This window comes from Pogona vitticeps, chromosome 4, assembly GCF_051106095.1.
Source record: "Pogona vitticeps strain Pit_001003342236 chromosome 4, PviZW2.1, whole genome shotgun sequence".
NCBI classification, from domain to species: Eukaryota; Metazoa; Chordata; class Lepidosauria; order Squamata; family Agamidae; genus Pogona; species Pogona vitticeps.
Window position 1 is genome coordinate 140,605,756 of NC_135786.1, and position 12,720 is coordinate 140,618,475.

The window sequence follows — 12,720 nt, forward strand, 5'->3', positions numbered from 1 at the left end:
AGATATTTCTGTTAATTGTTTTCATGTGCATAACATTGCTGCTTGCAAGTCTTATCTGCCTTACATTACCAGGTATGTATTTTGCAAGAGACTGGTTGTTAAAACACACACTGTACTATTTCAATTTTAAATTGCTTACTATTATATGTTTTTGTTATTCACTGTCATGTCACCTCTGACTTAAGGTGACCCTGTGAATGAGCAATCTCCAAAATGCCCTGTCCTCAACTGCCCTACTTAGCTCTGTAAAGGCAAGCCTGTGCCTTCACTTAGGGAGTCAATCTATCTTATATTTGGTATTCCTCTTTTCCTGATGCTTTCCACCTTTCCCATCGTTATTGTCTTTTCCAGAGAATCGTGCCTTCTCATGATGTGCACAAAAAAGACAGCATCAGCTTCAATGTTTCTGCCTCCAGAGATAGTTTAGGCTTAACCAAACAACACATAACATGCCCTCCTTTGAACAGCCAATCTACAAGCCAGAATACAGCCTGCTTTTGAAACTACCATATTTTGAAAGCTTGACAAATAGCTTTCAAAATACGCTAGTTTCAAAAGCAAGCTGTATTCTGTTCGAGGTTGGAGGGAGGGAGCATATGAAGTCACCCTGTCTACAGAATTAGTTTCAGATTTCTTTGGATCATGACCTATATCAGTTTATGATTATGTTCTATAAATTTATTATGTTCTGTAAAATAATAACCCAGTCTTTTTGTTTATAGTATTTGCTGGCCGTTGGCTGATGTCCTTTTGGACAGGGACAGCCAAAATACATGAACTATACACAGCTGCTTGTGGATTATATGTTTGCTGGCTTACCATTCGAGCTATAACAGTGCTTGTTGCATGGATGCCACAAGGTCGGCAAGTGATTTTTCAGAAAGTTAAAGAATGGTCCCTCATGGTAAGTTGTTTTGGAAAATTATTTCCTTTCATTAATAGCCTGCCTTAGTCACTCTCTTGCTTAACATTTACATTAACATACGTGGAATTGCAGAGGCTGCCACAACATTTTAACAAGTCATTTGTCTGGTGGCACCACGTCAGACTGCTGTGGCAGCTTATGTGGTTGGGGCTACATGCATATGTAAATACTGAACAGAATGTTGTTGTTGTTTAGTCGTAAAGTCATGTCCAACATGGACCAGAGCACACCAGGCCCTCCTATCTTCCACTGCCTCCCGGAGTTGGGTCAAAGTTATGTTAGTAGCTTCAGTGACACTGCCCAACAGTCTTGTCCTCTGTCGTCCCCTTCTACTCTTGCCTTCACACTTTCCCAACATCAGGGTCTTTTCCAGGGAGTCTTCTCTTCTCTTGAGATAGCTGAAGTATTGGAGCTTCAGCTTCAGGATCTGTCCTTCCAGTGAGCACTCAGGGTTGATTTCTTTTAAAATGGATAGGTTTGTTTTCTTTGCAGTCCAGGGGATCTCAAGAGTCTCTTCCAGCACCACAATTCAAAAGCATCAATTCTTCGGCGGTCAGCCTTCTTTATGGACCAACTCTAACTTCTATACATCGTTACTGGAAAAACCCTAGCTTTGACTATGCGGACTTTTGTTGGCAAGGTGATGTCTCTGCTTTTTAAGATGCTGTCTAGGTTTGTCATCGCTTTCCTCCCAAGAAGCAGGCGTCTTTTAATTTCATGGCAGCTGTCATCATCTGCAGTGATCATGGAGCCCAAGAAAGTAAAATCTGTCACTGCCTCCATATCTTCCCCTTCTATTTGCCATGAGGTGATGGGAGCAGCGGCCATGATCTTAGTTTTTTTGATGTTGAGCTTCAGCCCATTTTTTGCACTCTCGTCTTTCACCCTCATTGAGACGTTCTTTAATTCCTCCTCACTTTCTGCCATCAGAGTGGTATCACCTGCATATCTGAGGTTCTTGATATTTCTTCTGGCAATCTTAATTCCAGCTTGGGATTCATCCAGTCTTGCCTTTCGCATAATGTATCCTGCATATAAGTTAAATAAGCAGGGAGACAATATACAGCCTTGTCATACTCCTTTCCCAATTTTGAACCAATCAATTCCATATCCAGTTTCTAAGTGTTGCTTCCTGCCCTACATATAGATTTCTCAGGAGATAGATAAGGTGGTCAGGCACTCCCATTTCTTTAAGAACTTGCCATAGTTTGTTGTGGTCCACACAGTCAAAGGCTTTTGCGTAGTCAACAAAGCGGAAGTAGATGTTTTTCTGGAACTCTCTGGCTTTCTCCATAATCCAGCGCATGTTATCAATTTGGTCTCGAGTTCCTCTGCCCCTTCAAAATCCAGCTTGTACTTCTGGGAAATTATACTTCTCGGTCCACATACTGCTGAAGCCTACCTTGTAGGATTTTGAGCATAACCTTGCTGGTGTGTGAAATGAGTGCAATTGTACGGTAGTTGGATCATTCTTTAGCACTGCCCTTCTTTGAGATGTAAACTGATCTTTTCCAATCCTCTGGCCACTGCTGAGTCTCCCAAACTTGCTGGCATACTGAGTGTAGCATCTTAACAGGGTCATCTTTTAAGATTTTAAATAGTTCGACTGGAATGTCATCACGTCCACTGGCCTTGTTGTTAGCCATGCTTTCTAAGGCCCACTTGAATTCCCTCTCCAGGATTTCTGGCTCAAGGTCAGCAACCACACTATCTGGATTGTCCGTATCATCCAGATCTTTCTGGTATAATTCCTCTGTGTATTCTTGCCACCTCTTCTTGATGTCTTCTGCTTCTGTGAGGTCCCTGCCATTTTTGTCGTTTATCATGTTCATCTTTCCACAAAAGGTTCCTTTAATATCTCCATTTTTAATATCTCTGGTTTTCCCCTTTCTATTATTTTCCTCTATTTCTTTGCACTGTTCATTTAAGAAGGCCTTATTGTCTTCCTGCTATTCTTTGGAAGTCTGCATTCAATTTTCTGTAACTTTCCCTATCTCCTTTGCATTTTGTTTCCCGTCTCTTCTCTGCTATTTGTAAGTCCTCATTGGAGAGTCACTGTGATTTCCTGCATTTCCTTTTCTTTGGGATGGTTTTTGTTGTTGCCTCCTGTTCAATGCTACGAGCTTCCATCCATAGTTCTTCAGGCACACTGTCCACCAAATCTAGTTCCTTAAATCTGTTCTTCACTTCCACTGTGTATTCATAAGGGATTTGATTTAGATTATACCTGAGTAGCGCCATGGTTTTTCCTTCTTTCTTCAGTTTACACTTGAGTTTTGCTATAAGAAGCTGATGATCAGAGCCACAGTCAGCTCCAGGTCTTGTTTTTGCTGACTGTATAGAGTTTCTCCATCTTTGGCTGCAGAGAATATAATGAATCTGATTTCGGTATTGCCCATCCGGTGATGTCCATGTATACAGTCGCCTCTTGTGTTGTTGAAAAAGAGTGTTTGTGATGACCATCTTGTTCTCTTGACAAAACTCTATTAGCCTTTGCCCTGCTTCATTTTGAACTCCAAGGCCAAACTTACCTGTTATTCCTTTTATCTCTTGACTCCCTACTTTAGCATTCCAGTCCCTGGTAATGAGAAGAACATCTTTCTTTGGTGTCAGTTCTAGAAGATGTTGTAAGTCTTCATAGAATTGGTCAATTTCAGCCTCTTCAGCATCCGTGGTTGGTGCATAAACTTGGATCACTGTGATTTTGAAAGGTCTGCCTTGGATTCGAATTGAAATCATCTTATCATTTTTGTGATTGTATCCCAGTACAGCTTTTCCCACTCTTTTGTTGACTATGAGGGTTACCATTTCTTTATGGGATTCTTGCCCACAATAGTAAATATGATAATCGTCTGAATCGAATTCGCCCATTTCCGTCCATTTTAGTTCACTGATGCCAAGGATGTCAATGTTTATTCTTTCTATCTCCTGTTTGACTATATCCAACTTGCCAAGTTCATAGGTCTTACATTCCAGGTTCCTGTGCTGTATTTTTCTTTGCAGTATCCGACTTTTCTTTCACTGCCAGACACGTCCGCAGCTGAGCGTCCTTTTGGCTTTGGTCCAACCACTTCATTAGCTCTGGAGCTACTTGTCCTTGTCCTCCACTCTTCCTCAGTAGCATGTTGGACGCCTTCCAACCTGAGGGGCTCATCTTCCAGCGTCATATCTTTTAGCTTTTTGTTTCTGATCAGAGGGTGTTCTTGGCAAAGATACTGGAGTGGCTTGCCAATTCCTGCTCCAGGTGGATCGCGTTTAGTCAGGATTCTCCACTATGACCTCTCCGTCTTGGTTGTCCCTGCACGGCATAGCCAATAGCTTCTCTTGAGTTACTCAAGCCCCTTCACCACGACAAGGCAGCAATCCATGAAGATTTAAACAACTTAGTGTTGTTTAAATTGAGCCTGAATTACAATGTGGCAGTAAGAGGGAAGGTGTCTTCCATCTGTTTTGGCCTCTATTGCTTCCCTTGAGCTCGCTGCTGTGTCTGGCCAAAGAGCTTTGCTTTGGAAATTATTGATTTTAGCTAATCTGTTGAGCATTTTCTAAGTGTCATTGCTTTTTCTCTGTCGTTGAAGACTCCTTAGTTTTAACCTTAAGGAGTACAGAAGAAAACATTTTTAAAAAGTATTGTATGACATTTTTGGTAGATGATGCTTTTTCTTTTTTCCTCCTTTAGATAATGAAGACATTAATAGTTGCTATATTGCTGGCTGGCGTTGTTCCACTTTTGCTTGGCCTTCTGTTTGAGTTGGTTATTGTTGCTCCTTTGAGAGTTCCCTTGGATCAGACACCATTATTCTACCCTTGGCAGGTCAGCTATGTAACTTTTCTTGTTAATGTTTTACTCTTGTAGTAGGGCTCCTTAATCCTCAAGTACTACCTGTCTTTTGCAGTGTATCAATCTAATCATCGTGGCCTTAGTATTGTACACATCATTGTAAGTGAAATCAGCTACTTTAATATAGGGATTTATTCATGCTTGCTTTGCCTTTTGGTAGTAAGGCACAAGGTAACTTTCATAAAACCAGTACAGTGCAAAGTAAGATAAACCAATGAAGCACAACAGTAGCTTAGAAGGACCCAGAATTATTAAAAGCAGCAGAATGTGTTAGGAAACCCAAATCTTTAAAATGGCCTGCTTAAGTAAGTCTGCATTGCTCACTTAAAAGCAAGCAGGTACACTAACTACAGTAGGAATCTTAAGAGATTTTAATAAAAATATTGATGTTTGGAAATTAGTCCAAAAAGGTTGAGGTTAAAGCTTGTAGGGTGAAGCTTTTAGGGTGATTTTGGGCAAATCATTATCTCTCAGAGTAACCCACTTCACAGGGGAATTGTGAGGATAAAATGAATTTACCATTTTAAATTATGAGGCAGGGAAGAGAAGGACCATATTGGTTGCCCTGAGATCCTTAGAAGAGGGGAAAATGTAATCAGTAATTTTTTTTTACTTTAAAATGATTTACTTAAATGGTTCAATCTCATTTAAAACGTCTTTGTTGTATCTCTCTATTAGAAGTTCTCCAGGTTTTGTAAATAGTTTCAATATATCTGGCTATTACTAATAGTGCCTTTCATTCAAGAATCAGAAAGATCTTTTAACACATGTTTGCATGTTGTACATTGCCTTTCACATAGACCAGGTACTTGTTCTTTGACTGCTGTACATTGAAATAAATAATTTTATAATGGCACCATCAAACTACTGCTACAATGTAGATTTTTATCGAGTAGCATTTTTGTTATTTCAATAAATCTACACATTTGGTGTACCTGCATTTTATATGGTAACTACAGTGGTGCCTCGCTTAACGAGCGCACCGTATAACGATTAAATCGCATAGCGATCCGTTTTTTCGGATCGCTAATGCGATTGCACAACGTTTTTCCTATAGGGAAAAATTCGCTTTACGAAGACCGGTAAGCGTTTCGCTTACCGATCTTCGCAAAACGACCCCCGCCGATCAGCTGTTCGGCGGCCAAAATGGCCGCCGGAAGCCAGGAAATGGCCTAAAATGGCCGCGCGCAGCGTTTTCGCGCCCTCGTTAAGCGAGGCGAGGGCGCGAAAATGGCTGCTGGCCATGAAGAAGCTTCGCTGAACGGTGAGTATTTGCCCTATTTGGAACGCATTAAACGATGTTTAATGCGTTCCAATGGAAATCGCTGCCCCGTTCAGCGATGCTTCAGCATAGCGAAGGTTAATCCGGAACGGATTAACCTCGCTATGCGAGGCACCACTGTACGTCTAAATATGTACAACTGATACAAGAAACTTCAAATATTTATCCCCTCCTGCATCTTCCACCTCTTCCTCTGTTGTATCCTTGTGTCAGCTGGTAAGCCTTCTTATAATGTGCAAAGTATTATGTATATCGATGATGTAAAAGTAATCATAGCAATTTTTTTGTTTTGAACTAGGACTGGGCTCTTGGTGTTCTTCATGCCAAAATAATTGCTGCCATAACTCTTATGGGTCCTCAGTGGTGGCTGAAAACCGTTATTGAACAGGTTAGAAATAATTATCTTTTTGTTTTGTTTTGTTTTGTTTTGTTTTGTTATGGGGAAACAGATAAAACATTCCAACTGTTGTTTATATACCCCTTTCTTAAAACTGTTGTGGTTACATTGGTTGCTAACAGCAGTTCTTTTCATGTATCTTATCTTTTGTCTTCCAGGTTTATGCAAACGGGATTCGAAATATTGACTTACATTTTATAATACGGAAGCTTGCAGCCCCTGTTATCTCAGTGTTGTTGCTATCGCTTTGTGTACCCTACATCATAGCTTCTGGTGTAGTACCTTTACTAGGTAAGGACAGTGCTGATGGGCATGCAGATTTCATCATCTTGATCCTGTATGAACCAGGGGAAGTACCCAAGCATCATTCTCATTTTTCAATGTCAAATATTCACTTTGCACAGTTTGAAGTAGTGCTCTGTGAAACATTCTTTTCAAGCCTCTCAGTATAAATAGGCCCACTTTATTTGCTGTATTTCTTGTCTTGCTCAGAGTTTCAAGATGTGTTTCATTTGCTAGTTAACGTTATGACTTGGAGAATCAATGTAACCTGTGGTCCACCTGCAGACTTTGAAGCTATCTTGCCATCTTGTGAACTGTAGGTGAAGTCTGTATTATTGTTTTCTTTTAATATTCTGCTACCAGTTGAAAAAAAATGATGAGAATGTGGCCTAAATTTGAAAACTCTACACTGGTCACTCAACAAGAACTGATAATAAAGGGACCAGTGCTCTGATGTAAACAGTGTCATTAGGTAAAAGGGACAAGAGCAGGACAAAAGGGGAAAACCCCACAAAAAATACCCCAGACCTACAAATTATACTTTGATATTGCTATGTTTGGACTTGGTGGATACTAGTTGACTATACATGCTTGGTCCTCATGTGAAGAATATACTAGTATTACAGACTCTATCAACCCTCTTAGTAGGAATTTAGTTGTTTCTTTTTAAAATATGCAACCTGCGTAAAGAAAAAAAAAGTAAACAGTGGCCAAAATCCTGTTGCTTAGAATAATAAATTGTATTTGAGTAGGTCTAGTGGGGATTTGGTGCGTCACCTCTTTTACAAGTTCCATGGATTCAGATGGACCTACTCTTAACTGCACCTTTAGCATGATAAGTCACAATTACAGTAGCCCCATTTGAATCAGTGGAACTTAAGGAGTTTACTCACTAAATTTCTATTGATTCAGTGGGCTTTCTCTAGTGTGATTTACTGTGCTAAGCAACAGGATTTTGACCAATGTTTGCTTTGACAAGAGTTTTATCAGCATAATTGCTACAAATATGGATAAACTCTTTTTCCTTTTTACAGTGTTCAGTAGTGCATTTGCAGGCCTGTAATTCATTTAAAAGGGAAGGGGAATGAGTGAATGAAAACTATTCATTTAAAATCCTAATTCAGTTTAGTGTTTGAAATGCAAACACTTAATTGGAACCTTTAATTTACTCTCTCTCTCCCTCCCCCCCCCTCTCTCTCTTATTTGTAGGTGTCACTCCTGAAATGCAGAACCTAGTGCAACGTCGGATTTATCCTTTTCTACTCATGGTTGTGGTTTTGATGGGAATCCTTTCTTTCCAGGTCCGTCAGTTCAAGCGCCTTTATGAGCACATTAAAAATGACAAGTGAGTATGCAGTAGTAATAATTGTCTGAAGTTTGAAGAAAATTAGATAGCTTACTGGCATAGTCTTATTAGATCAGGGGTGGGCAAAGTGTGTCCCACAGACCACATACAGTGTGCTCATTCCCACATTCCTGGGGAAAACTTGTTTGCTCGCCCAAAGGTAAGCCATGCCATATGAATGTAACTGCTTCCTGATTTTAAACCTTTTTAAAAAACAAACTTGATATGACAGGCCTAAAACGGGCTGTGGTGGGGATTGTATTTAAATGGCAGCCCCCTGAGGCTCCTGGGTACATGTTTTGCTGCTTAAATAATTTTTTTGATTTTGGAATGGGAATACAGTGGTGCCTCGCTTGATGAGGATAATCCGTTCCGTTCAAATCGCTGTTAAGCGAAGTCCTCGTCAAGCGAAATGAAAAAGCCCATTGAAATGCATTGAAAACCACTCAGTGCGTTCCAGTGGGCGAAATACCTCAGCGTCCAGCAAAGATCCTCCATAGGGCAGCCATTTTCTGGTGCCTGTAATGAGAGGAATCCATCCTAAACACAGCGGGGAGCCATTTTGAAACCCGATGATCAACTGTTTTCTGATCGTCGTAAAGTAAAAAATCGGTTCCTGAAGCAGGGAACCGATCATCGTGAATCAATTCTTCCCATTTAAAACATCATTTTGCGATCGCAAAAGTGATTGCAAAAACTTCATCGTTAAGCGATTTCCTCGTCTAACGAGGTAATTGTCAAGCGGGGCACCACTGTATTGCCTACCAGTGTCTGGGTGAAGATGACAATGCCCTCCCCCCAACACTCAAAAGTTGTTCAGGATTAGATAAAAATGATTTCTTTCTTCCTACTGCTGTTGAAAGCAGTTCAAGCTTTTCTTTACAACTTTAGTTGTAGAGAGTTTTTATTAAGAGATATTTCTTGTTCTTATAGCCACATCTGGGTCCCCTACATTTTGAATTTGTAGAAGTGGTGGAGTACAAATATATTTCTTTTTTCTTTTCTTTTTTAAACCTTTAAATCCTAGGTACCTTGTGGGGCAACGACTTGTGAATTATGAACGAAAAACTGGGAAACAAGGGACATCACCACCGCCACCTCAGTCTTCACCAGAATAAAAATGGTCACATGGAATTACTTGACGTTCCCTTGCCTTTGTGTCCTTTTTTGTAGACTGGTCTTCATTCTTTGGGTGTCTTTCCCAATAGTCCTCTCAGCTGGGTTTTATCTTTTAATTTTGGCTTCCTTTCTCATGGTATTCAGAGACCAGTCAAAGCTGTGTACCTTTTATCTACATTTTCTGAAGTTATCATTGCTGAGATCTGTAAATGTGTAAATACCCCAATACCCTAAAACCTTGGATTAAAAATGAATGTTCATTGTACATCTTTAAAAGATTATTAATTTATTAAATCTAGTTGTCACTTTATTTTGGACTGCTGTTCTGTTGACATATGTGCCACAATTGCAAGAGGCCAGATTTTTTTTTTTAATTGACTGCATTTTTATGATGGTTTTGGCCATTTCCAAAATGTAATGTTGGAAAAGCTGGGAACTCATCAACGATATGAAAAAATGAAATGACCATTTCAGTCAGCAGTAAAGTGGCTGTGGCAAAACACATGAATTTCATTTGAATTTTTTAAAAATAATTTTGTATGACATCACAACTGTTGTAGTACATTTTCTGTTATCAGATTGTTTTTTTCCATGTGTCCGAGTTTGTAATACTGTATAGTAATGGCTAGATCACAACAATTTTTCTCCTTCAGACAACTTTCATATTGCTTATCTGGCTGCCACCTATTAATTCCTTGGCACTGATAGACAACATTTTAATGAATTTCTAAGCACTTAAAGTTCATTAGCGCCAAGTGTCAGGAATACTTAAATTAGCTGAGATTGTGGAGGAATGCGTTTGCAGTGCATAAGCCAATATTTTCTTTTTAACATCTTTGAAGGTACATGGTTTAAGTGCTTACGGGGATTTATTTACTATAGGGAACTGTGAAAGTTATCTGACATGTTTATTCAAGAGCACAGAGGAATGAATGGAACATACTTTGAAAGACTTGTTTTCTGAATGGCATGAAACTTGTCAACCAAAGCTGCTGCAAAATGTACCCTAGATTTCATGCCATCTCACATTTAAAAAAGAACACCTATAAATCTAGAAATTATCAGCATTAATTCTGTTTGGCAATAAAGATAATTGTTTTTATGGATTGGTAGATTATGGGGAAAGGGCCTATATAGTGTTATCTGCAGGAAGAAAAGAAGCCAAAAAAATTAAACAATAAAAATCAGTTAATCTTTGCAGTAATAGCACCAAATAAAAATCCCAATCAAGTTCATCAATATCAGATAGTTTTATACATATAATTATTTCCTGCAGGTAATGATGCATTTTTAATTTCAGTAGTTCTGACAGACACAAATGCAAGAATTATAAAGCTTTAAGTATAGTTCATATGTGTGGTTATACATGCAATATCTGATTTAAAACAGTGAATAATTTTTAGGTTTATTGGCATAAATCCTCGTTAAGCTTTGAAGGTTTATTGCCCCAAGTTAAGAAATCACTGTAGACATTTGTCAGTTGCACGCTGAGTAATTCTACTCCATAATGCTACTCAGCATGCAACTGCAAATGTCTGTGCTGATCTCTTCTTAACATGGGGCAGTTTGCTTCCAGAAGGTATGTGGCTTTTGCTACACCAGTATAACTTGGTAAGGGGATTTGGCCATTATATTAAGGAACATTAATGCTATGCAGTTTTACGGCCACTCAGGACTGTCCCTGAATATCATGTGTAGCTAATTATGTGTCTTTGAATAGACTATGAAGAAGTTTGTCTGCTTCAGGATGTATCTTCATGCTTGAAAGAAAAAAGACAATGGTAACAGCCGTTTTGATTCCTTGTTTTGTGCAGGAATTTGGAGTATAGATTTCAGACAATCTGCACTTATGCCCAGAGCTAGTATACTGTAGGATGGGGGGTTGGGCTACCCAACAAGAGGCCTACTTATTGGTATTTTGCAGCATTACCTCAGTTTTTGGCATTGGGGCTATAAGTATGTCGATATTCTTGAAATTTATTTTTGACAGAGTTTTTGGTTTAAAAAAAAACATAATGAGAAGAGGGCCAAAAACATTTGCTTATTAATTCACTGTATGCAGATCTTAATTTTGAGTCTTTTGTGCCTGATTCTTTTGGACATGCAACTGCTACACATTTTGATGTAATTACAGTGGGATGGTGTACCTTTCTGTACAAAAGTGTATTTTATCCCCTAATATTGCATTTCTGATAAAAGACATGTTTAGAAGGTTGCACAAAAATTTGTCTTTGATAGTCTTTGTTTGAAAAAAAAAAATCAAAGGAGTCTTACCACTGGGGTATGCCAGCAATGCTGTGCTGCTTCCTGTAGCATTTTGCAGTATATTGTAATTTTGCGTTTTTATCCCAGACAACTTGGTCCTCGAAGATTATTAAAGTTTGTTAAGAAAAAGCCTTGGCACTTGCTTTATTGCTCCTGTTTAAAGTGACTGTGACTGGTAGTGTTCAATGACATTGCAGTTCCCTTTATAACAAATTACCAACTGTACCCGTTCATCTCTCTGTGAATTAGTGACAGAAGAGCAGGTCTTTATATGTGGCTTTAAAAAAAAGTGTCCGCATTTCCCAGGATATTTTTTTCTCCTCTGCCTCACCACCAGTTTTTACTACTTTCAGGACTAGAAACTTGTTTGACTTGGGGGGGGGGGATCCTTGAGATTTCAGGATGTCCAATTCTATTCCAGGTATTGAATTCTGTGCTTTGCAATGAAATCACAGAATACATTCAGGTCTAGGAAGGGAATGTAGGCGTTACAGTATTTGTAATTGTGGATAAGACAACTGCCAAAGGATTGGCATTTCACCAGTAAATCAGAAAATGACCAAATATTGTACAGCAACTAAATAGTTGTGCTCTTTAAAAATTTGTTTTATCCGTAAGCATTTTAACCATTTTCTTTAAATATATAGAGCTGTACCAATTAAATAGTATCTTTCTGTGGCTCCCTGCATGCATAATTCAGTATTTGGTGCAGTCTTCACAACTGCTGTAGTCTCCTTTGTATATAAGCAAGTTTCTAATCCTAAGGGTTGTAGACATTGTTTTGAGGGTAACATAGACACTATGTTCTGTTGTGTACATATTGCTGCCATATAAGCAGATTTCACTGTACAGTGAAATAAATGTGTGTATGTCCCTTGCTGTACATGCTTTTAAACCTTGCCTCGAGGCAAATGTTCTTCATGTACAGGTGAGTTCTGTGAGTACTTTAGAGAATTCAGTACTTGCAGATGGCAGATGACTGGCAAATCAGTATATGCGAGGAGGAGGAATTCTGTGCCCTCCTCCTGCCTATCTAATTTTGTGGCCCATCATTATCCATCAGCCTCACACCCCAAACCTAAAACTGAATTTCCATATACTGATGTGCAATTTTACATTTCTCTGACATTGAATATTTCAACTTCCTCATGTCTGTGCCATGGCTCATCTTGTAAAAAAATGTTGTATATAATCACTTTAATGATCTTCACCTCAAAACAAGATGTTCAATACCAATAAAACATAATTTACAAATTTTTAAAAA

The 12,720-nt window shown here is 38.9% G+C and overlaps 1 protein-coding gene across 1 annotated transcript in view; it reads left to right on the plus strand.

The window, feature by feature from the left end:
• MARCHF6 (membrane associated ring-CH-type finger 6) overlaps positions 1–12,720 on the plus strand; it is a 57,379-nt gene extending 44,659 nt beyond the window's left edge. The window contains exons 20-26 of the mRNA XM_072998481.2: positions 3–72; positions 723–904; positions 4,605–4,739; positions 6,347–6,436; positions 6,604–6,736; positions 7,937–8,072; positions 9,100–12,720. Of these exons, the coding sequence (XP_072854582.1) occupies positions 3–72; positions 723–904; positions 4,605–4,739; positions 6,347–6,436; positions 6,604–6,736; positions 7,937–8,072; positions 9,100–9,190 (837 nt within the window). The 3' untranslated portion in view covers positions 9,191–12,720. The remainder of the gene's footprint in view (positions 1–2; positions 73–722; positions 905–4,604; positions 4,740–6,346; positions 6,437–6,603; positions 6,737–7,936; positions 8,073–9,099) is intronic.